General features: G+C 36.0%; 4 protein-coding genes and 1 long non-coding RNA gene across 5 annotated transcripts; 4 read left to right on the top strand and 1 right to left on the bottom strand.

Moving 5' to 3' along the window:
• On the top strand, window positions 1-1258 carry LOC125190753 (uncharacterized). Its single transcript, XR_007170954.2, has 2 exons — window positions 1-355; window positions 665-1258. It is a non-coding gene; the product is annotated as an uncharacterized LOC125190753 (long non-coding RNA).
• Window positions 1259-8155: 6897 nt separating this feature from the next.
• On the top strand, window positions 8156-9269 carry LOC125188924 (NAC domain-containing protein 41-like). Its single transcript, XM_048086024.2, has 3 exons — window positions 8156-8449; window positions 8522-8775; window positions 8858-9269. Exons 1-3 carry the CDS (start codon window positions 8269-8271, stop codon window positions 9029-9031), a joined length of 609 nt encoding a protein of 202 aa, XP_047941981.1. The 5' UTR covers window positions 8156-8268; the 3' UTR covers window positions 9032-9269.
• Window positions 9270-10658: 1389 nt separating this feature from the next.
• LOC125188922 (pyruvate dehydrogenase E1 component subunit beta-1, mitochondrial-like) lies at window positions 10659-14848 on the top strand. Its single transcript, XM_048086023.2, has 15 exons — window positions 10659-10815; window positions 10903-10978; window positions 11116-11178; window positions 11454-11534; window positions 11636-11662; window positions 11750-11812; window positions 11898-11984; window positions 12245-12370; window positions 13174-13307; window positions 13426-13498; window positions 13582-13647; window positions 13843-13881; window positions 13980-14104; window positions 14207-14321; window positions 14407-14848. The coding sequence occupies exons 2-15, from the start codon at window positions 10928-10930 to the stop codon at window positions 14455-14457; spliced, it is 1101 nt and encodes a 366-aa protein (XP_047941980.1). The 5' UTR covers window positions 10659-10815; window positions 10903-10927; the 3' UTR covers window positions 14458-14848.
• Window positions 14849-15009: 161 nt separating this feature from the next.
• LOC125188921 (putative serine/threonine-protein kinase At1g54610) lies at window positions 15010-19235 on the bottom strand. Its single transcript, XM_048086022.2, has 8 exons — window positions 19055-19235; window positions 18380-18769; window positions 17924-18208; window positions 16470-16787; window positions 16098-16325; window positions 15756-15856; window positions 15560-15683; window positions 15010-15477 (listed from the first exon to the last, which is right to left on the bottom strand). Exons 2-8 carry the CDS (start codon window positions 18698-18700, stop codon window positions 15124-15126), a joined length of 1731 nt encoding a protein of 576 aa, XP_047941979.1. The 5' UTR covers window positions 18701-18769; window positions 19055-19235; the 3' UTR covers window positions 15010-15123.
• A 3189-nt stretch (window positions 19236-22424) lies between these two features.
• On the top strand, window positions 22425-24213 carry RPC14 (RNApolymerase 14 kDa subunit). Its single transcript, XM_048086025.2, has 4 exons — window positions 22425-22659; window positions 23235-23339; window positions 23515-23591; window positions 23828-24213. Exons 2-4 carry the CDS (start codon window positions 23239-23241, stop codon window positions 23974-23976), a joined length of 327 nt encoding a protein of 108 aa, XP_047941982.1. The 5' UTR covers window positions 22425-22659; window positions 23235-23238; the 3' UTR covers window positions 23977-24213.
• Window positions 24214-25355: the final 1142 nt, after the last annotated feature.

The following is a 25355-nucleotide window of genomic DNA, read 5'->3' as shown; positions in this document are numbered from 1 at the left end:
ATTAATTAATTATGAAAGGACAAAATGGTAATTTAAACAATATAACCGCAATTCCCAATCTCCCACACACAACTCCTTCCACCAAAAATCCTAATTCCTCCCCAATTTTTCCGCCATGGCAACGAATAGAAAGCGCAGTCCATCCTGAATCGTTTCATCACCATGAAAGAGGAGAAGAAGCCGCCTAAGCAGCGCCGCCCTTACCTGGCATCGGAGTGCCGCGATCTGGCGGAGGCCGATAAGTGGCGCTAGCAAATCATGCGCGAAATCGGACAGAGTGCGTTCTCCGATCATTCCAGAGTGCATTCTCCGATCATTGCCTGTTAATTTCCCGCGCCGATCTGAGCAATTGAAGGTAAAAATCGTATCAATTGATCAAAATTCAAGCTCTCCTCATTTCACAATTCACATTCTCGAATTTCATTGAATTCCGGTGATTAATAGCTTCTGTTTATCGAATCAGTGCTTTAATATCTATTTGGATTGGTAGATACCGGTGTTGACGGAATGAGTATGGTGTATGATTTTAAGAAACTAGAATCGGCTGGTAGTTTAAAATTTGATCGGATCTCTGGCGACGAATAAAATTTGAGAAATGAGAATCTGTAGTGTTTAGGATTATTTAATTAATTTTAGAATTGAGAATTGTTGTTGAGGATTGCAGGAGATTGATGAGGAGTTAAAGGATGAGTCAAGTATTTGAAGGTTATGAGCGGCAATACTGTGAGATATTCTGACATGGTTGGAGAAGCGGCGGCAGGATAGAATCTGGAACGAGAAGCGGCGGCGGAGGCTGGAGAATCTTCTCGACGCGGCGGAGCGGCCAGAATCTAATGACTTCATGGAGCTACCGCCTCGATCGGGAGAGAAAGAGGCGAATTTTTTCTGCATACTTACAAATTAGGCTATTCCGATGGCGAGAAGCTGCTGAGGAGTCGGAAGCTGAAGAAGGCACCGGTGAAGGCGAAATCAGCGGTGGTTTCGGCGTTGGAATTTGTCTGCGGCGGCGCGTTGAGATCCTGCAATTTCAGAGCAGCTATTCAGGCTGCGTCTCCTCATCGAGCTGCTAAGTTTGGTGGATGAGGATGAATTTTTGGGGATGAATTGAGAGTTGGATTTTGGATTTGTTTGATAAATTTCAGGATAGAGAGAACTTCGCGACGAAGACATGGTTGGGATATTTGACAATTCTAGTTAATTTTGGGGCTAATTCTTCGATTGAGTTTGAAATTGAAATTAAGATTGAGATTTGAGTTTATATTTGTGGAAATTGGGATGCGAGCTGGATTGAAGAATCAAGCTTAATCATGATACACTCTAGGTGTTTGGTGAAATTCTCCAGTTGGAAATTAGTTGCTAATAGTTAGTTACAATTCATGTCAACTACATACATATAATATCAACTATTATATGTAATACGTTGTTGTTGACATAAATAATATAGAACGTTAGACATGAAAATATTTGTTATTGACATTAATTATTTGTAAAATGTTGTTGTTGACATAATAGTTGACATAAATAACGTTTGTTGTTGACATCGTAGTTGACATGAATAATGTTTGTTGTTGACATCATAGTTGACATGAATAATATTTGCTTTTGACATCGTAGTTGATAAGTGAATTGTAAGTGTTATTTGTTAGTTGTTGACAATTTAATACGAGTTATTGACATTCGATATTCTCGGTATTGATATGTAAATTATAAGTGTTATTTGTTAGTTGTTGACATTTTAATAGGAGTTGTTGACATTCGATATTCTCGATATTGATATGTGAATTATAAGTATTATTTGTTAGTTGTTAAAATTTTAATAAGTGTTATTTTATTGAATGTTGAAGATTTGAAGATTTGAAGATATGAATGTTGAAGATTTGAAGATTTGAAGATTTGATTGTTGAAGATTTGAAAATTTGAAGATTTGAATATTTGAAGACTTTGCAGCTAGAGTTTTAGAGAGGATTTTAGAAAATGATTTCAAATACAATTTAATGAAAAGACAAGTATACCCCCGTGTTGACATAATGTGATAGTTGTTGACATTAAGTTAATCTTGTGAATTAGTGGCTGAGATTGCATCTCATTTCTCAATTATGCCAAAAAATCTCATCCTAACAAGACCCTATATATATATATATATATATATATATATATATACATACATATATATATATATATATATATTTTAATTTCCCCCCTATAAATACACACCTTCTCTTCATTCTCTCCCCATCCTCATCCCTTTTCTCTCTTCATTCTCTCCTCATCCTCATCCCTTTTCTCTCTTCATTTATTTTCTCTCTCTCCATCTATATTTAATGAATTCTGAATCATCTTCTCATTCTCGGTCCGACGAGGAGATATCTCATTCTTCTTCCGAAGAGAAGGTACCTCCCGCTCCCACCGGATGGGATGTCGCGGGTTTCGCCAACAACCCAGTCAACAACTATATCTCCCGTTTCATACAAAGCGAGCTTGCTCGAATGCAGCAGCCACCCCAACGGCCAATCCGCAGGCGGCGCTGATACATCCCCCGCGACCACGCTGGTGGGCACGATCGGCTGTTCGCCGATTGTTTTGCTGAGGAACCTCGTTATCCGGCAGATGTATTTCGTCGCCGATTCAGAATGCGCCGCTCCCTCTTCCTGCGCATTGTTAATGCGTTGTCCGCGCGTTACCCCGAGTTTTGGCTCCAGCGAGAAGCCACAGGGAAGCCCGGTCTATCGGCCCTGCAGAAATGCACTGTTGCCATCCGACAATTGGCATATGGAGGGTCCGCCGACATGTTCGATGAGTATCTGCAATGCGGCGAGACGACTGGCAACGAGTGCCTGAAGAATTTTTGTCAGGGCGTGCGAGAGATATTTGGGGAGCACTACCTTCGCTCGCTGGACGCAGCTGACTGCCAGTTCCTGCTGGATTGGCACTGGAGGAGCCACGGCTTTCCGGGGATGCTCGGCAGCATCGACTGTATGCACTGGCAGTGGAAGAACTGCCCAACCGCGTGGCGAGGCCAGTTCACTACCGGCTACAAAGGTACGCATCTCACCATCATTCTTGAAGCCGTTGCCGACCAACGGCTTTGGATTTGGCATGCTTATTTTGGTATAGCCGGATCGAACAACGACCTAAATGTTCTTAATTCCTCGCCCCTTTTCAACGAGCGGGTCAACGGGTTAGGCCCCTCCATCGAATTCACGGCCAATGGCAATGTGCATAACATAGGGTACTACCTGGCTGACGGCATCTATCCGCAATGGCCCGTGTTTTTGAAGACGATCAGATGCCCAATCGGAGATAGTAGAAAGTATTTTGCCCGAGCGCAAGAGTCTGCGCGCAAGGATGTGGAGAGGGCGTTTGGGGTGCTCCAATCACGATTTGCACTGGTAAAGGGCCCGACGCGCTTTTTCTACAGGGGGATATTGCCGACATCATGTATGCGTGCATCATCATGCATAACATGATCATCGATGATGAACACGAAGGCGTCCTCAACGTCACCAACGACACCAGTGTTGCATCATCGAGTTACGGTGTCTCAACCCAGTCCGAGTCCGCCCGCCGGGGTGTACCGTACAACGAACATGAACGGTTCAAGGCGTTCATGGACATACACCAAAAGGAGGCCCATCGAGCACTACAACACGATATGATCGAAGAATTATGGGCAAATAGAAACCGTGCCCACCGCCCTTGAATTTTTTTACTTTGAATTTTTTTTTCCATTCCTGTACTATTTTTTTTAATTAATTTTCGTCGTTGTAATGTTTACTCGTGTTTAATACAACGAACTTTATTACTATTATTTGTTTTGTCTTGTAAATTAAATTAGCTAGCTTTATTATATACAAAAATAAAACAATTAAATTAGTGATGATGTAAAAATGAAATGTTGAGTTAGGGAGAAATAAGGGAGAAACCATTGAAGCAGTTGGCTAAAAGTTGGCTAAAAACTGGGGATAAATTATGGTGCTGATGTGGCGGGATTTAGGGAGAAATAAGGGAGTTTTTAGCCGGACCGTTGGGAGTGCTCTAAGGATGAGATGTAGGTGTTCAAATAACAACAAATAATCATAGTATTATTTTTTGTCAAAAGCATATGATACGTCAACTTCTATGTTGACTTTCATATTTAGAAAGTTTAAGGGCCCCGTTTGGATTTGGCGGCTTTTTGCAAGCAATAAAATACAAAGAAAATGATATGAGGTGATTTTGACCAGAAAAGGACATATGCACACTTCTTAATCACATTATGACTGCTAAATAACTTAATTAGACCTCATATTTCAAAGTTAATTAGTTGCCCAGAAGCTCAAGCATAATGCGGAAGACAGGCACGTGAAATTTAAGTCGGCATTTAATTTAGTAGTTTTTTCATTCTTAAATTTTTTTTTCGTTTAGAAGGAAATTTTCAATGCTAGCCCTTGTCGATTATTCAACCCCCTCATAATAAAATACAACTCCTTATACAAGTATATTCACCAAATCAACACACGCCATGTATTCAAATTTCTTTATATTACTCTCTAACCGTGTGTAATCCCTCCCAACCACACCCACCTCATACAAATGCATGACCTCACAAATACAACTACTAGTCTACTACTACAATGTATCTGTGTGTGTGTAAATTTGTATGCGTGTGTGAAATCTCTTCAAACCTCCTAACCACAGCCACCTCATGACCTCAAGAAAATGTATGCCCTCACAAAAACACTTAAAATGTATTTGTGTGTATGCGTGTCAGAAAGAGAGAGAGCGCCATGTTTATATTTGCATAATTAATACATCAATATACTACACATCTACATAAGACCACACTTTCCATGTTAATTTACACTTAATTTCTTAAGATACCTCCTCTTTAATTTCCACAATTGAAAAATAAATAGGTACTCCATAAACTCATCCTAGCTATAAATAGCATACACTTGACCTATATTTCTCATCAACTATCCAATATTCATCATACAAACTACTATCAGTTAAATTAGCCGAATTTTGATACAAGGAACAATGGCCGGTAAGCACCTACTAGCGAAGAACAAAGTCAATTCTCCATACCCTGGTGAGTCCAACCCCGATGAGAAAAAAAAGAGCAATGCAGCTATGGGTCATCCCATGCCTCATCAAAATGGTAGCAATAGCAATAGTTATAATTATGGTGCAGGGAAGAAGATCCTTGAGACAGGTCAAGCTTCATCTTCACCAGCACCCTCCACCAATGCCAAAGATAATGCTCAAAAAATCTTTGGAAGCAGCACCAACAAGAAGAAGAAGTAATTATAGGAGTAATACCCATTTCTTATTACTATTTTCTTCCATATGCATATTTGGTTTCCATTCGTTTGTGTTTCTTGTTTTCACCTCTTTTTCAACCTCTATCTTTCCTATCTTCAAAACTAATGTAACTTTATTTTCTATTATTATATACTGTATATGTGATTGTTATTCCATGTGTTATTACAATTCTCTCTCTATATGTGTGTGTGATGTTGGGAGATTTCACAAGAAGAAATACAAATTTAACAAGTAAATTATTTGATGAACAGAAAGATGACATGACGTGCATAAATTGAATGCATACAAAAAATAGCACCATGCTATTATTTTTCAGTCATAGGATATTTTGGATGCATTGACTTTTGGAATGATTTACAAAATATAATTTAGATTTAAATTGGATCAAAATTGATGAAATTCATAATAAAGCATCAACTATACAATTTTGGCTGCCGCTAATGTAGCTATCCATGAAGAACAATAACATGTACACAAAAGGTAGTTACTATATTTAGTTTGGATGTCCCAATCCATAAAAAGAAAAAAGTACCAAGTTTGCTAAGATATAGTGGTGGGGGCAGATCATTGATAATTGATAATTGATAATTGATAATTGATAAACATGTACCTATTATACGACAAAATTATGAGATTAGCCCAATTTTTCGTATGTTTTAAAATCTGAGTCTCACAAGTCACATCCATTTTCATAAGACTTCTTCTATAATCATTACTCAATTAATTTAACAATTGAGTAAATGATGCCATTCGATTATATAATTAGTCGAGCTAGTAAGAGGTATTAAATGACCTTCCAAATCTATAGAAAATAAGTACTACTAGCTAGTATAATCTTGGCTAGCAATTTTTCTCATACCAATATACTGCTATCTGGTCATGTGAAGGGCGTTCAATACTATGTATGACATTTCAGACAAGTAAATATACAATGATCTTCAAACAAAGTAACAATTTTTTTTAAAACAAAATAAACATTTCATTAATAAGTTTCCATGCACGTGTATCATTAACCATACAAATTGCCATATAGCTAAAAGCACAATTATTAATTGCTTTCAGCCCAACTAAAGTATTTTATTTTAAGCCACAAATATTTCGAAGTTGAGCCCATTCAGAATCCATCAACATGCACCCTCGGCCCTATATTTCACCACTTGACTTGAATATGCAGTAATATTTTTTGAACTCTATAGAACTCTAACTTTAAATACAGATGCTAATTGCAGGTTTCCATGAATAAAAAATATTGTGATATTTTTATAGATATAATAGTGCGATAGTGTGATTTGAAGTGTATTTTGGTTATTTAAAAAATAAATTTTATACAAACTCGACATTTTCTTACTCATTAGCTTATCAATAAGTTCCATTTAGCTCAAAATTGGACCTTATAATGATATTTTAGATGAACTTAAAAATTTAACAAATATTTAGTGTCTTTATTTTTCCGTTAATAGCACAAATCAAAATGCCTTGCTCACTTAAAAGTGCTTATATTGGTTCTTCAGCATTTTAGAAATGGCTTCAAATGTTTGAAAGCATATCATTAATTTTGAACTTTTGATACTTGTTTTTTTTTATACATATCATCAATATATACTTGTTTTTTGAGAAGGGTAAATTTATTTCTATTAAATAAATTATAGAAATGAATATAAGCTATATTTTTAATTTATTTAAACTTGCCAAAATAATCACCATAAAATTAAGTTTGTGCTATAATATAAAATAATTGTTTCAATATTAATTAAAATTCTAGTTATGTTCTGAGTCTTATGACAATTGCCTATATATTCAAAAGTACAGCCGAAATTGGCCCACATAGTGCGACCCAACCAAAAACCCTTAGATCTGGCCCATTTACCTTCGTATGTAAAAATAGTAATACTCCGTAGTTACTTTTATATATATTAGTATTACTTTTATTTATAAAAATCTTACTTTTAAAAATACTCTACTTTCACCTAAACAAATAGTCTTGATTCCGACGGTATGAGTTTTATCACAAAATAATGCAATCCACCTCATTAGAGAAAAAATTACTATAACTAATTTTGGTAGACACCCAAAATGAAAAATAGGACTTTATGATAGTATGTAAGACCAAATATTGTATTACTTTTATTTAGTATAATAATATGAATTTGTAAGAGTTACAAGGCACTGGAATATACACCACTAAATTATACGCAGTACAAAATATTGGTGTGCATGTGATTTGCTGCTTTTATATTTTTGAGCTGACTTTATGACTTTAGCAGCATTTGCAAAAAATGAGATCTTCAATAAAAGCAACTTCTTCCTCATGAAGCAAACAACACATTCAACCCTACTTGAAGTCAAATTCCTTTCTTCATTGATTTCTTTTCCAAAAAGCACTCTACTTTTCCAGTCTTTGTCTTTTGCTTTCACCTAACTCAGTTTTAGCATACATTAGTCACAAATTACACTCCTATGAAGACCTATAGTTTGGACAAAAAGTACTACTAGTATAAAATTAGGAAAAACTACATCTTCACATATATATTGGGATGAAAATATATAGGTTAATTTGATGTGCTTTACTACAACCTGTCCTAATTGTTTTCAATATAAGAATTGAATAAAAGAATTGGTGTTGGAGCATTGAACTTTAGATGTCAGCACGTCAGTCCATAATTTAAAATGACTGATAAGAAAGCCATCCTCACACATGTATTAGATAAATGCACAAAGCAAACAGAAAAGGTTGAATTGTTGGAAATCAATACTTCTTTTTTGTAGAAAAAGGTGACCAATCAACATATATAGTACTACTACCATTATTTTTATCATCCAAAATCCACGCTCAATATCTTAAGTTACTTAGCCAAAAAGAAACCAGTAGTTTGAATTTTATGTAACACTAGTCTCTCAATTCCATCTCTATATATCCGTCCATGCAACATTGCAACCACACTACAAACACTCTCTCTATCTCTAATGGACAAGATGAATTTTGTTAGAGATGGAGGGAGAAAATTGCCTCCTGGATTTAGGTTTGAGCCTACGGAAGAAGAGATCGTGTTCCAGTACTTGTCGCGTAAAACATTCTCACATCCTCTCCCGGCTCTTGTCATTCCAGAAATCGACGTTTTTAGTCTGGATCCATGGCATCTTGCAGGTAATTTTTTTTTTAATTGCATTATTTGCATGCATATATGTTTTTATATACTAATTCAATTTTATTGTGAAGGTGATTCGGATTCGGAGGAGGATATGTATTTCTTCAGTAATGCTCATGGGTGCGAAGATGAGAGTGGGAGAGTAACACCTTCGGGTGTTTGGAAGGTGAATGGATCGTCTAAACAGATCGCTAATTCTTCGAAAAGAATGCCAATAGTTGGGACTAAGAAATCTCTGGTTTTCTACATGAGATCAAGCACCAAGAATGTTGCAACTCATTGGATCATGCATCAATACTGCATTGCCCTTCCACAACAGGAACAGGTTCATATACTATAAAAAAAATATTTCCCTTTATTTCTCGGGCAAATTAAAATTAATTGTGTTATGTTTTTTACTTTGTCAGAATAATTGTTTGGTTCGAATTGGAGAGTGGAGTTTGTGCCGTATATTTATGAAGAAAGGAGGCAGGCAAGTTGAGGGTGATGATGATGAAGCAGATTCTTATTCTGCTTCATCATCTTCTCCCAATTATGATTCTACTATTTTCAATGAGGTCTCTTCATCACATAATTATTAAGAAAGTTTACCGTTTTGTAATGTGCTGCAACTTTAGACTAGCAAAAAATAGCACTAGAGGAAAAGGTGGTCTCATCTGATTGAGCTGTGTCTGTGTAAAGCTTCATTTAATTATTTGCATTGACTAGCAAGTCAAGTTACACAAGCAATCAAATTTATTTTAATATATTTCCATCAGTATTAGTGGTTTGATGATAATGCGGTATTGTTATATGATATCCGATTTGGTTCTTCGGCTAGAGCGTTACTATTAATTTACTAGAGTTGCAACCACCTGGTCTTATATTACTATTAATCAGTGATTAATCTAGTCAAGTGCTGATTTGTTGTTTTATAGTACTATTTAGTTAGAGTGTTACTATTAATTTATTGGTTATATATCTAATGCACGTGTTAATTTCCTTTAAAATTAGTGCTTATGATTACATTATACATTCTATCTGTGTATGTACGCTCTAATTAACTACTCCCTCCGTATACAAATAAAAGTTTCGTTTTTCCATTTTAGTCCGTGCACTAATAAAAGTCTCAGCTCATTTTTACTATAAATGATAATAGGGTCTCATATTTCATCGACTCATTTCACCCGCGTTTCATTTAAAACTAATATGATACAATATTGGAAATTACTTGTTTTATTGTATCTCAGTATCCCCTCCAATTATATTCCAAACAAACATAAGTACCTACTTTTCTGTTTCAGCTGTGACTATATTATATTGGATGCGATGATTAGAGATAATGATTTATCATTAAAGACGACAAACTTAATTAAAAATGCTTTCGTGAGAGATCGGCCTTCTTCTCAATTCTTATAAATTTTATTTTAACTAATTATTAAATTTGATTCGAGACATAATAAACTCTAGCGAGGGGAGTGATCAATTGCTAACTCATCATTTAATTGCTAACTATAACTAATTTAAGGCCATATGATTTTAGAAAACGTGTGGTCTACAATTTGCCACATATAATTTTTATTTTTATTAATTAGGATTTTGGATGAAAATGTCAATATAGTGTTTCGAAAATATCAACACAATGATTTAAGAATGTCAACACAATGCTTTAAGAATGTTAACTCATTGCTTATATTGACATTTTATATGTATTATATTGACATATTTTATATAGTATGTTGACATTTCTGCTGTACGAAAAAATTAAAAAATTTCAAAAAAAATTTCAAATTTTGATATCGGAACATATGCATGTAGGATACCGTTGGAATCCTTATAAAATTATCTTTAATTTGATATATGTTATATGAATTTAAAGTTTTGGAATTTCTTTTAAAAATTAATTATAACTAATTTTGTAGTTAATTGACATTAATACCCCTATTGATATTATAACACACCCCTCTCTAGCTAATTGAGGAAATTATAAATCTAAATTAAAACTTAAAAATTTAATCAGAGTTAATTGAGTTTTTCAATTGGATTTATTGGGATCAATTTTGTCAAACCATGAGTTAATCTAAATTAGTACTCGTACAAATTATTTTACAAATCAAATATAGTTAATTTAACATGTGTCACACCAAACACGCAAAATAAATAAACAGAGAAATGTTAATGATTTAGTCCACTTATTTTAGTAGTCCACGTAACTACTCAAATCAAATGTACATCGCCATACGAAAAACACGTAGTTTCTGTTCTATCAGTTTGCATCACCAAGGAAAGTATACAACAACGGAATACACTTCTAATATTTGCCCTGCTTCCAAATTTCTCTTCTCAATACGGAAAACAAATCGATTCTTTTCTGGCCCCATTTCAGGTCTGTTGTATGGTTCAAGATTAGATTTTTATGATGGAAAATCTGATTTTTATTAATTTGTGATCGTTTTCTGTTTGACATGATCAGGCATTTGTGCTGAAGAGGTTTTAAAATGTTGGGAATTTTAAGGCAAAGGGTAGCCGCCAAACTCAATCATGCTCTGGTAATATGCTGCTTTTCTAAGTATTGATGATTCTGGTTATTGAGAGATACAAATGGAGGGTGTTTATCATTTGCTATTTTCCTTTGATTTAGATGTACAATTCTATTTCATTTTTCTGATTTTTTTTGTCATGAAAGAATTTTGAGCAAGGGATTGGAGCAGTTGCGTTGAGGGCCTATTCTTCTTCCTCGGCCAATAAGGTAATGAGACTTTCTACGACTTTGAAATAGTGTATTTGATGAAGCATTGATGAATGGCTGGTAACTTTGATTTTTCTGGCAAATCATCACACATTCTGCTGCATTCGGTGATTTACGACAATATAGAAGCAATTTTACTGTCAATGTTCTTTTAGTCACCTTCTAAGGCTAGAATCAGAAAGTTGAAATGTGTACTAATGATGTTGTGATTTGAGGCACCATGTTCTTGTCATGTTAAATGATGGAGTATACTGATTCTTTGCCTTTTTTTGTAGATGACAGTGCGCGATGCTATAAATTCTGCACTTGATGAAGAAATGTCTGCTGATCCCAAAGTGTTTATGATGGGTGAAGAGGTACCGTTGAAGTTTTAACGGGGTTTATTATGAGTGGAAGAGGATATATCTATGTTTTTGGTTTTTACCTTGCTTGTTGACTTCCTTGATACTGCTTTCAGGTTGGTGAATACCAGGGTGCATATAAGGTTAGCGCTCGTTTCATTATTGCCTTAATGTTTTATGAAGAATCTACATGTTACAAACTAGCTTTGATTTATTGTTCTCTGTATTAGATCACCAAAGGCCTTCTGGATAAATACGGCCCTGAGAGGGTTGTTGATACACCCATCACAGAGGTTGGATTTTGTCATGTAGTCAGGATTCCGTTTGTTTTGATTGTGTTGTCATTATATAATGCTCGACCATGTACTCTTGTCTTAGGCTGGGTTCACTGGGATTGGAGTTGGTGCAGCATATCATGGTCTAAGGCCTGTGATCGAGTTCATGACTTTTAACTTCTCAATGCAGGTTAGATCTTTCAACTGTATGTGTTATGATGGAAACTGTATTTTGTCATGTAGTTATGTTATTCTATCGGTTAGAATAGAGGAGTCCATCGACCGAGACGTTTTATTTTTTCAGTTCGATTAATTTGAGTGGCATTTGTTGACTGATATGTGGATGCATTTTAAGACTAGCAATGTTACTAGACCTTGAAAATGACTGAACAAAGATAATTGGTCAAACTGTCAAAGGTGAAACTAAGAATGTAACCATGTTTATTTCAGGCCATCGACCACATCATCAATTCTGCTGCAAAATCAAATTACATGTCTGCTGGGCAGATATCAGTTCCCATTGTTTTCAGGGGCCCGAATGGTGCTGCATCTGGTGTGGGTGCTCAACACTCTCAGGTATCAATTTGGCTACTGCCCACTGCAGCTATGCTAAATGTACACTATTTAGGTTCCTCTTCTCAATGAGATGTAAGTTATAAGTGGCTCTGTACCTATGTCTTAAACTTAACTTGGTGTCACTAATCAGGAAAGTGGCTATTGTAGCTGCTGAAATTGGCTTTCTCTTGGTGCCTATGACCTAAAATGCAAGAAGTAATGTTTAAGAAATGCAGGAATTGGATACTTTCCCTTCCTTTGACAAAACAAGCAAGGGTCCAAAATTTCGAAAAACAGTGACAAGGAAAAGAATGTACTCCCTCCGTCCCAGAGAAGTTGGCATACTTTGAAAATGGCACGGGATTTTAGGAGGTTTTGTTTTGTGTGTTAAATGGAGAGAGAAAATATAATTTTTATATTCATGTGAGAGAGAACTTTTTCCAAAAAGGGAAATGTGACATCTTTTGTGGGACAAACTAAAAAGGAAAGTGTGTCATCTTTTGTGGGACGGAGGGAGTACTACTTATCAAAAAGAGAAAATAAAAAGAAGTGAGAAATGAATACATTTTATGACATTACTGATTATTAGTTATGCTGCTAAGATATAAGCTATAATCACTCAAGTTATTCTATAATGGGCTGGAAGAGTGGGCGCTGAAGGTCTTCTTTCTTGGGTAATTTTTTTTGCATTTACGGGACAGAATGATAGACGGAAGAATTAGTTGTCGAGTAGGCCTCTTTCAGCATATCCTGGTTGTGGAGATAAAATTTGGCACACATTAGTTCTTTCATCACAAGCTGAGTCTTGCACCCCTTTCTTTCAGTGCTATGCAGCATGGTTTGGTTCATGCCCTGGACTAAAAGTCTTGGCTCCATATTCTGCCGAAGACGCTCGAGGCTTGCTTAAAGCTGCCATAAGGGACCCTGATCCTGTTGTATTCCTTGAAAATGAACTGCTGTAAGTCGCACTGCATCATATAGTTCGTGTCAATCATGATATATGTTCATACGAAATTGACAGATATTTTTACCAATTTTATAAATGTCTTGTTTTCCCTGCGGATATAACTTTTCAGATATGGTGAATCATTTCCTGTCTCAGCTGAAACGCTTGATTCCAGTTTCTGTGTGCCTATCGGGAAAGCTAAGGTATATCGTTGAAGTACATTCTGATTTCTTTATATGTCTTAGATATTAAAAATAAAAACTTCTTGCCTGTAAAACATTGGTAGATTGAACGTGAAGGAAAGGACATAACAATCGTTGCTTACTCGAAGATGGTCGGCTTTTCTCTTCAGGTTTGTCATATATGGAGTATCTGTCAATTATTGTTATGAATTGTTTATATGCTTGGGTATGAATATAACTCTAAAAATATTACAGTATAATTTGTTTTCATCTATAACCAAATTATGAAAAGAAAAATATTTAAGGATGTAAAATTTTGTCTATATACTTTTGCCTCTTGAAGTGATTTTTCCTTTATATGTTAGGCTGCTGATATTCTTGCAAAAGAAGGGATAAATGCTGAGGTAACTTGGCCTTAACCTGTTCATGATTCCATATGCAGAGTTATAAACAGAAGTTGTTTTATTGTAATCTTTTTCGATGGTACCATCTGTTATTGCAGGTGATAAATCTCCGGTCCATCCGCCCTCTTGACAGATCTGCTATAAATGCTTCTGTTAGGAAAACAAATAGGATTGTGACTGTCGAAGAAGGATTCCCTCAACATGGTGTCGGTGCTGAGATCTGGTCATTTTCCTTAATATATATCCATCCTCTTTCTTCTTCTCTTTAGCCAAGCTTCCTCCCTCTCCATCGGTTTGTATTCAATCATCGTCTTTATTTCTTCAGTGCTACTGTTGTGGAAGATAGCTTCGAGTATCTTGATGCACCTGTTGAGAGGATTGCCGGGGCTGATGTTCCCACGCCTTATGCTGCGAATATTGAGAGAATGGCTTTTCCACAGGTTTGTGCTTCTTCTTTTCCACTTTTTCTACTTTACTAAACAACTTTCCAACTCGAACTTAGCTCACAATTTTGTATGTTGTCAGGTCGAAGACATTGTTCGGGCAGCAAAAAGAGCCTGCTACAGGTCAAGATAATCAGCTACATAAGGATTCTGGTGTTCTTCTGTGAAGATCATTATTTTGGCACGCATCTCTTTCGCAGGGAAATGTTCGATGATTCCCCAGTGTCAGGGCTGACAAGATCGCGACACGGACTACCCACGAGAAATAAGTTTCTGAGCCATGCTTTTCTTTTTTAGCAATTTTGGGGCATGTTAATCTGTTGCAACAATTTAATTGAAGGAAGAGGCAGATGCTTCTGCACACTCTTTTATGTAGGGCTTTATTATATTTGGAGACATTCTCTTATCCTTTTTCTTTGGTTTGTGTGTGAGTGTGTGTTAAAGTTTTGTAAATGATTTTCTGGTATATGATTATGCTGAAAATGGAAATGTTTGTTAGTGGCTGAAAGGCTAATTCAATGGCAGCCTGAGTAGTGACTTTTGGATATTTTCAGAAATTAACAGAAAAGTATTTCCCACTGATCTTACCATTTAAAAGGTGAAAAAAAAAACATACATAAATGCACAAGAGTAGTACAAATGATTCTCAATGATATGGATTTGCTATGTTGCACTTTAATATACATAAATCAAATAATGCAAACAGATGACCTTGAATGGAACATGATGATTCTGACTACACAAAAACACACAACATTCAAAATTTTGTGTACAAACTGTGACCTTCCTCTAAATCTCTCTACCTTCGATCCCTGCTATTGTCCAAAACTACTCGCCTCCGACTGAACCCGAAATCCCAGGCAAAGGAGGAGGGATACAACGCGTTCATGAAGCTCCGAGCAGGAGCCCTATGTGGCTCCTCCTTATCGTTCCTGCTTCTTGAAGTCGCAGCTTTTGATATGGTACTCCGTAGAGATCTTGAAGACCTCCGGTCAAATATTGAGGAGGCGAAAGAAGTTTCAGCTGCACTGAACGATAAAGGGCCGTTTCGAGATGCATCAAGAGGATGATTGCCCACAGCTGCATCCTGATGAGGCGGAGGAAATTTGTCGCTCTTGCTTTTGGCTTTGGCATCAGACATCATTCTCAACCTCTGCACAATATGTCGATGAATTAAATTTACAACTATTTGTTGTTTAGCCCGCAAAGAAAGAAAGACGAGTGTTTTGACATACATCTAAGTTTGGTTGCAGCTCTGCATTTGCTTCTGGAACTGGAATTGCTCGACTGGATTTGTCACGTACTCTAGTTCGTTTATTTCCCTCTGTGATGTGAGGTTTTTCACCTAAACCACGTTGCCTGCTCAAGCAGAACGCAGATGGTTAAAACAGTGTGAACAGTGGCTACAGAAAGGGAAGAAAGTGAGAGTACCTTCTAGATTCTTCATCTCTCAATTTTATATCCATTTCCTTGCTTGGAGGGAATTTAGGCAAGCTTGACGGCTCACATGCATATGGTTCGGTGGTGAAAAACTGGCCATAGACGGAATATCAGTTACGACTGAGAGAAAATGCCAATTTTAAATGCAAAGAGGAGTAACGAAAGAAGCAAAGAGTATTATCTGAAGTAAACAAAACAAGTGGTTTTGCTTAGATTGTAATATATTGAGATACCTTAACATTGAAAAAGTTGAGGTTACAGAATTTAGCAGCAAAGATAAAGATAACCCTTTTTTCGTTTTTAACTTCTATAATATGGTTGAAGGTTGCTTACTTCAGTATTTAACGCTTCAGTGGCACTGCATCGTGCATCGGGATCAATGGCAAGAAGCGTTTCTGTGAGAGCGAGAGCAGATGGTGGAAAATCCTTGAAGGTTTCTGCTAAGCAACGCTTGTAAGGTTGCTGGGGTTTATAAAGCGTCGCATTCGGCAATTTAGATTTCCTCCAGTATTCCTCGGGTGGAGAACCACATAGTTTAAATATCTTGTGCAGTTGTTCAACCTAAGTGACAAAGACAAATATGAAACTCAGAGTAAAATCTATCATTCATTTAGAATATGAACAAAGCATTAGATTAAAGAGCCATAACATAGAAATGACTATTTAACAGCTCAATAAGAATCATCATGCAACTAACGTTGATACCTCTGTACGCCCCCGCATTATAGGTTTGCCGGCAAATAATTCTGCTAGAATACATCCAGCGCTCCACAAATCAACACCAACACCATAACGAGTGGCCCCAAGCAAAAGTTCAGGAGGACGATACCAAAGGGTCACAACACGGCTTGTCATGGGCCGCTTGCTTTCAGGATTGAAGAAAGAAGCTAGTCCGAAATCAGCTATTCTTAAGGTTCCTTCATTGTCAATAAGCAAGTTAGAGCACTTGATATCACGATGTAGGACACCATTGTTGTGGCAGTGCTCTAGACCAGAAAGCAATTGTTTCATATAGCATTTCACCTGCACTGGAAACGTAAGTGATCAATAATCATCTATCTGTGTGATTAAAGCAAGCTGAGATTGGTAGAGAACTTGAGGCAAAGATAACATCAGATGACGATAGTCTTTGTCAAGAAAATCAGGAGAAAGCTATCAAATTGGTACATGCTTTTCTCAAACTTAGAGAGGTTTTGACTACCATATAAATTGGCATCCATTTGATAATTCATGTTCTTCAATGCATTTTTTTTTTTGTAATCATAGAAACGAAAAAAGGGTTCCTTCCAGGTATAGCTCATTACTTCAGATTATTAATATAGTACTATGCTATATGCAGATTTTCATTCTAAATTAGACCAACACGAATTATTTTCTTATGCAGAATGCATGTCTTTTTATCCAAGAACTACAAATGCTTAGGGCTACAGTAATGGAAAACTTACAAGTATGTTTTAGAAGATGAATTGAAAGTCAAAACTTCTTTCCCAAGAACGCCTGCCTATGCCAAGTTCAAAAATATTCTCACAAATTTTTATGAAACAACAAGAGATAGGTACTAATATTAGCCACTTATCTTGTTTTCCTTTAAGAAAGGCAAATTACAGGTTATTAACTGTATCAAATTGTTAGAAGCACACAATCCCAACACCAGAAAAAGTTGCAGTATTAATTGTATTTGAATTTAACTCATACTGTTTAAGCCATGTCATACCCCTATGCTCTAATAACCACTAAAAAGGAACTCCAAGGATTGGGACCAGTGATGGAGAAAGGTTTATCAGTAGCATCCAAAAAGCACATGATTCAAACATACAAGACAAATATGAGCATATAATCCAATCACCAAGGTCACACCACAACCCAGTAGTACAAAATCATCTGTTACTAAAACTATGCATCCTATGTGAGCCTAAAGATCCAAGAACAAGAGAGCTGCCCATATAGGACCCTCGTTATAGACATTTACAGACATGCCTCAGTCATAACTAGAAACAACATGTATTATTCAAAAATGCCAACCAGACAATGCCATAACCCACAAAGACACACATTCACTAGACCTGCAACACGAACATGTCATGATGGCCAATCATTCAAAAGCATTGCACGCAGGCTAACTCAAAAAGGCATTCAACTTTTCCACAAAACTAACTTACCTGGGGCTCAGTGAACTTGGCATTTTGGAATGCAGTAAGACCGGCAAGATCATGCTCCATATACTCAAAAATAAGGTACAGACTGCTCGACATCCTAGAAATCGCCACACCTTCAAGCTTAATCACATTGGGGTGATCCAGCCTCCTCAACACGAGTATCTCTCGCGCCATGAACCTTACGGTCTCGGGCTCTAAGTTATCGAATCTTACTTTCTTCAAGGCCACAATCTTTCCAGTGACCAAGTCCTTAGCCTTATACACATTGCTATAGGTCCCCTGCCCTATCTGCACAATTTCACCTAACTCTTTAATTCATAATCTAAACCTAGAATTCATAAAGCAAGAAAACCAATTAAACTCAATCAATTTACACAGGTGTGTGTCCTTCTTCAAATTGTTGTACCTTGTCAGAGAAATTGAGCACTATTCTACATTGGTTGCATTACATAGTTGTACCTTATCAATCTTCTCGAAGGTGCTAGCGCGTCGAGGTTTCCAATCCTTGATAGCGTGGCCTGCGACGTCGTTTAGCCACGAAGGCCACTCCTCGCGGCCGGTGGAGACACCCCTCTTTAGCCGGAACTCCAGGGGGAACGGTGCCGCCGTCGACGTCTCAGCTGGAGCCTCCACGATCTTCTTATCCTTCCTCCTCTCCGCCACGGCGGCGGCGGTGGCGGTGGCGGCGGCGGCGGCTCCCGAATCCCGGCCCACATCACCGTTTTTCCTCCGGCGATCTTCTCTTTTCCTGGAAACTCCTTTAGCAAGAACACACCCCATAAATTCGGCCCCTTTTCAGCTCAATTATGTAAACTAGCGCTGCTCATTATACCAGAAGCCGCAGAGGCCCTGAGAATATTCCGGCAAAGAACAAAATAAAAATCGAATCTTTGTAGTTGTGGAATTACTGAAAAGTTGCAAAGAACTACTCCGCAATTAGTGCTCACTGAGGAGCCACAGAGAGAGAGAGAGAGAGAGAGAGGGGATTTTCGATTTAGAGCGATGGATTGAAATAGACAGGTAAAAAAGGAGACGAAGCATCAAAATTGAGAAAAAATAAGAATGGAATTGAGTAGTCAATTCGGTTGAGTAAGAAAAAAACAGAAACAATTAATAAAGAAGTATAGAAGGAACCAATTGTGTCGTGGCTGTCTGCAACTCTGCATTTATTGCGCTGTGTTGTTGAAAATTGAGCTTCGGTTTTCTTTCCCCTTTAAAAAACACGACTTAGTGTGTGTGATTTGAGAGAGAGAGAGGGGTGAATTGCAGGCGGGAGTGATGGAGGAACTAGGAAGGAAGGATCATGGAAAAAGGAAACTCATGTAAAAAGAAACGAATTTTCTTCTCTTCATTCATAAAGTAGATTATTTATTTTTCAAATTAAAATTAATTTGATTTAGTTATACGTATATATTCTAATAGTGGTCCCTAACTCTAATGCTAACATACTTAACAAATTACTCAAAATAAAAGATCTACTTACGAAAAGGGGGTTTGTTTCTTGACAATGAAAAAGCGAGTTGATTTTTTACCATGTTTTGATCGTTTTCACAATATATTAATGAGAAAAAAGGAAATACTGCGGTTGAATTTCTGTTTTAAAAAACCCAACTACAAAAGTTCTGCCAACTACGTACAAAGCATAAATAATTTTTTATTCTTTTTATTGAGTTGACATGAACAAGGATTACATGTATATCATGTCAACGCTCATAAATTTATTATACTATAATTGAACTATGCAATAGCGCGCCAACTCGGCTATTAATGAATTTTGCAATTAATGTATAATTTAAAATACGAGTTAAAATAATCAAAATCATTCATTTTTATATATAGTAAATGTTTGCAATAGCGCGCCAACCTCGACGACAAATGAATTATGCAATTAATTTGTTTTTAATGTACGTATAATAAAAGAAAAATATGAGTTAAAAATAATCAAAATCATTAAAAATAGTAGTCATTTTTATTAAAAGAACCAAATACCATCTACCACATGAAATAAAAGAAATCGTTTGCATATGATTCTTTAGATTTAACACACTATGTTGCTTTTATTGTATAATAAGTGGGGTATACAATAATCTAATAAAAAATCATTGTCTGAAGAAAATTTTTGTCGTACTAATAAGGTGAATACACTCGTCAACCGTCATAATTACCCTGTTGTGTTCACTGCCCCCCACTTTAATTTTTCTGCATAATCAATCATTTGATACTCTTAAAACTTATAGAAAAGAAAATTATTCACTTTCCAAAATTGTTTTAGTCCATGTGATGATCACTGGTATCTTCAATTTCCATCGGCCGTCATCATTATCTCTCTTTTTTTTTATGAATCTATTCAATATATGGGTGAGAGTTTAATTAATCAATACAGATTTCAATGTAAAATGATCGAAATATTAATATTGATTAACATAAACAAGTTCTAGGTAATCGAGCTAGGGCCGCAAATCTAGAGCGGTTAAATTATCGGCATAGTTATTTACTTTTTTCTTATCAAAACAGTATTAATCTAGTAGTGTACTAAATTACTAAATCATTTCTTCATAAATGAAAGAAGTGGTACTTAATCTACTAAATTAGTACTTAATCTTTTCATAATAAACCTTTGTTAGTGGTCCCAAGTTGAGCACGTGTTAATGGGCACAAAAGGTCTAATCACACTATAATCAACTTTTAACTTCATATCATTAATTTATTAAATGAGTGATGCCCTACGTTTCCTTTATCATGATAATATATCTCGTATAATTAGTGGGGAATATTTATTTTACCCTGGTAATTACAACAGATTAGGATCAAAGCAAAAATTATTAAACTATTCAAACTCATTGCCTCCATACCATGCACGGTGCACCTTGTGCGAACTTTAAAGAGTTTAATTTTCAAGCCACAAAAGATTTTGTATTTTGCCTGAAGCCATTTGATGGCTGATTCAAGTAAAATGGATTTATATGTTATTTGTCCACCAAAATGTAGTTAGTGAAGCAAAATGATCAATCATATTATAAGCATATGCGATGTGTATTTTCTCATTAAGTAATAAGTACATGTATAATTTGATGGAGAAAGAGAGAGAATATTAGCAATATCCTCATTTTTTCAGAAGTCAGCCCACGTGTGAAACTATGAACTCCAAAATTCAAATTTGGCGTCAAACTACACTTTCTACTCCTTTTTAGGTGCAAATAAAAACATGGTTCCTGCTCCAACAATTTTTATTTCTAGAATAACAACGAATTATTTTTACAAAATCTATATGTGAGACTTAATGGACCATATCTGAATAATGGTGTCTTGGGCTTGGATGTGTTCAGCCCAATGACTTATAATTTCTGGGCCCAAAGACTTGAGGCCCGGTTGGTCGATGCCTTACTCTCGAGAGTGGCTGGATTGCTGCCACGTTGCAACTCCACGCGGATTGCCCCTCCTAGCCGTTGGATATTGAGTGTGTTTGTTTTGTGAGTAATATCTGATGAGTCTCTTCGACTCTCTCATTCATTCGAGACTACACACTCTCTCTCTCTTCAACTCTCTCTCTCTCTCTCTGGCGATTTTCTAGGGTTTCCTTTCTTCGTTTGAGATCTTCTCTTCGAGTGTTTCTCTGAGTCTTTCAGAGTGTTTCAACCGGTGAAATCACTAGCAAAGGTTACCTCTTCGGTGGCCTTGCGAAGTCCAACGCTAGATCTAACTTGTTTGTTGGATCTGCTAAGTTGGGAGGCGATTTCATTGGGTTCTTGTGAGGATCTGTGAGTTCGCGAGTATTAGAGAGGTTCTCTTGGTGTAGAGGGGGTTGTGCGTGTTGAGACGGCAACGTTGGTAGCAATCAGTGAGGTCTTGGTAGATCTCTGATTCAGACGGTTTCACTACGCTCCTTTGGATGAATCAGTGTGATTGAGGAGGTCCTTGCCCCAGAGCATAGTCACATTGTGACCTGAGCCATATCCGCATATCTCTGATTTCTTGTCTCTTATTCTGATTTGATCTAGACTCCTTGAGTCTTGCGTTTGTTAACTGATCTATCTACTTGAGTGTGCAGGTACTAATTGGGCAATGACTTGGATTCAAGATTGGTTGAAATCTTGGAAGTGTTAGGGCCTCAATTAGGGTTTGATACCTGTAATTGTTAGATATCTCAGTGGGTTAGATTACTTGTAATCTTGTATCACCATTTGTACTTGGCTTGTAATTTCTGAGATTAGCCATCTCAGAGATCAATCAATAAAAGAGGTCCCGATAATTAGCGAATCCCGAGTGATCTGATCCCTACACTATACATTTCAAATAAAGTTTGAATTTGGAAATAATTAATACAGTATGGTGGAATAAATTGTTACTAGTATGGATCAATCTTTGCATTATCAATGGAGAAACTAAATGTAACTTGAGAATATAGTAGCAATTGGGCCTACAGCATTTTTGGGAAAGCCCAATATCATTACTATTATAGACTAAATCCAGCCAACTATATAAATTAAAAGTCGAAAACCTAAATTTAAAAATTATTCCAATTCCGTAATTTTCTTCCGTCGTCTCTCCCAATTTCTCCCTCTGTAATCCCTTCTTCTCAAATTTTCCGACGAAACTCGCCGACCTACAATCACTACCGACGCCTCCGCTCCCGTTTCCACCCCTTTCGCTCGTTCGGTATAATTAAATCACAATTTCTCCCGTTTCCACCCCAGCTGCCTTGGTGGAGTTGTGAAGCCCTAATTCTATCTGTTCATCAGGTAAACTTCTTCTTCGCTTATTTTGCATCTTCTTCTTTAGCGACGCTTCTTATTTGTAATGAGGTTTCTCTGAATTCGAGCTCATGAATAAATTTGCGAGGTATTGAAATTCGAAGCTGACTTGATTGGAACTTTATTGATGTATTCTGTTGGAAACTTTGTGATATATACTGAATTCAGGGGGTTTTCCATCCTTAGATGGTAGAAGTGAGTGATAAAGAAAGGGATTTTGATGTATTTTCTGGATTTCTCTACTTTGTCCATCTGATTCCTGGAGAGATAAACCTATTTCGAGATGAAAACGCTTCAATCAGTCAATGATAGTAGTATATGATTGTAATTATGCTCTCTCTGTTTTCTAAACTGAATTTAAAATGTGCTCTGTCTGCTGGAATAGATTGAATGGTGTGTATTTTAAAATTCAGTTGGAGATTTTAATGAGGAAAACGGAAATACTACTAAGAAATATGTCTAGTCCAAACCCTGTCATTTAGTTTAGTCACTAGGAAATCTGTTCATGTTGAATAATCTTCCAGTACTAAATGGCTAGCCTTTAATATCTTATTCTTTTCCAGTGTCATGGAGCACGGTTCATATCAGGATCAATCGCAAGCAACATTCACATTGACAGATGAGGACCATACTCTAGCAAACTCAATTAGATATATTCTTAATCAAGAGTAAGTTCTACAACTCTTATGTCTCGAATGAGTGAAGGGTGATATGGTGTATGCATTCTTCATGCTGGCATAATCAGTCATTTTTTAAATAAAATGATCATGTTTGATTGGCCTTTATTTTTCCTTATTCAATATCGGGTCAGAGCACTCTAACGAGCAATAAATGTCCTTGCAGCCCCAGAGTATCATTTGTCGGTTACAGCATACCACACCCTTCTGATGCTCGGGTGAACATAAGAGTGCAAACTACTGGTAAAGCTTGCTAACCTTTCTTTTTGGTGATATAAAGCACCCTTGCTTAATAATGCTAGCTAGAATTCACAAGTAATTGCATGCTTGAATAGTTCAAATAGATGCTTATAATGGTATAAAAATTCTCCCTTTCTATGTTCAAATTGTTAGGAAACTGCCACTCATCTATCCAATAAAGCATTTTTTTTTGTTCCTTTGTGTGTGAATATTCATATTTCTGCACAATGGCTGTGTAGGTGACCCAGCACGCGAGGTGTTGAAAGATTCGTGTGAGGATCTAATGCTTCTATGCAAGCATGTTACGAACACCTTTGATCAGGCTGTTGCGGAGTTCAAGAGTAGGCCAAAAAAGCCAGTCACAGAATCCATGGATACTTCACCTTAATACATAGAGTGATCTTTTAAGCAGATTTTTCTGTCTTTTATTTATGTTGTTTTCAGTTGCTACCTTTTGTGATTATTTCCAACTCTTCAATTTAGGAGGAGGTCATTTTCGGCAAACAGATTTTAATTGATCCAGTATTTTAGAACCATTGCAAAGTTGCATTCGATTATTTTGTGGTTGAAGTTGTAGTAACAAATAACAAAATCATTATTTGAGTAATATTTGTTTTTTAATTTATATTCTTATCTTTCCTCTATTGTCTTTTTTTATATGAAAATGAATTTTCTCTGTCTTTCTTTTTTATATAACCTCTTCAAAAAAACAAAAAATTGATGCTTTTTCTTTTGTAATATTCAAAAAATATCATGTTTACAAAGAGATATACACACCCACAGCCATATGATTTCGCGTATCTGATAAAAAAAGGTTAAATAGGTGGACAAAAATATAAGCTCATACAGTCATAGGGGTGTGATCAAGGTTAAATAGATGGTCAAAAATATACACTCCTATAGTCATAGGGGTGTGATCAATGACTAACTTTCTTAAGTTGCTAACTTGCTAACTCATCAACGCATTGTATTAAAAATGTCAACATTATGATATGAAAATGTCAACACATAATTTTGTTGAACTTCAATATAATAGGTTTGATATTATGTGTTGAGGGGGAGTGATCAATTGCTAACTCATCATTTAATTGCTAACTACAACTAATTTAAGGCCATAGGATTTTAGAAAACGTGTGGTCTACAATTTGCCACGTGTAATTTTTGTTTTTATTAATAAAATCAAAAAAGATAAAAAAAAACGCCAAATTAGGGTTTTAGATGAAAATGTCAATATAGTGTTTCGGAAATATCAACACAATGCTTTGAGAATGTCAACACGATGCTTTAAGAATGTTAACCCATTGCTTATATTGACATTCTATATGTATTATATTGACATATTATATATAGTATGTTGACATTTCTGCTTTACGAAAAAATTGAAAAATTTTCGATTTTTTTTTCAAATTTTGACGTCGGAACATATGCATATATGATATCGTTGGAATCCTTATAAAATTATCTTTAATTTGATATATGTTATATGAATTTAAAGTTTTGGGATTTCTTTTAAAAGTTAGTTATAACTAAACATGTAGTTAATTGACATTAATACCCCTATTAATATTTTATGGAATTAATCCTATGGCTTTATTGACGTTTTTTGTTGATCGTATTGATATTTCTTGGTTAATGATCTAGACTCTTAATTTGAATATCTAATGACTATTATTTAGTTGTAGTTAGCAATTAGTTATTGAGTTAGCAATATAACACTCCCCATGTGTTGAGATTTTAATGTCACTGTGCAACTTAAATAGTTATATT

This window comes from Salvia hispanica, chromosome 5, assembly GCF_029641045.1.
Source record: "Salvia hispanica isolate PSC_SH4W2 chromosome 5, Shi_PSC_v1, whole genome shotgun sequence".
NCBI lineage: Eukaryota > Viridiplantae > Streptophyta > Magnoliopsida > Lamiales > Lamiaceae > Salvia > Salvia hispanica.
Note: the sequence above shows the minus strand (reverse complement) of the source record. Positions and strands in the feature narration are given on the sequence as shown.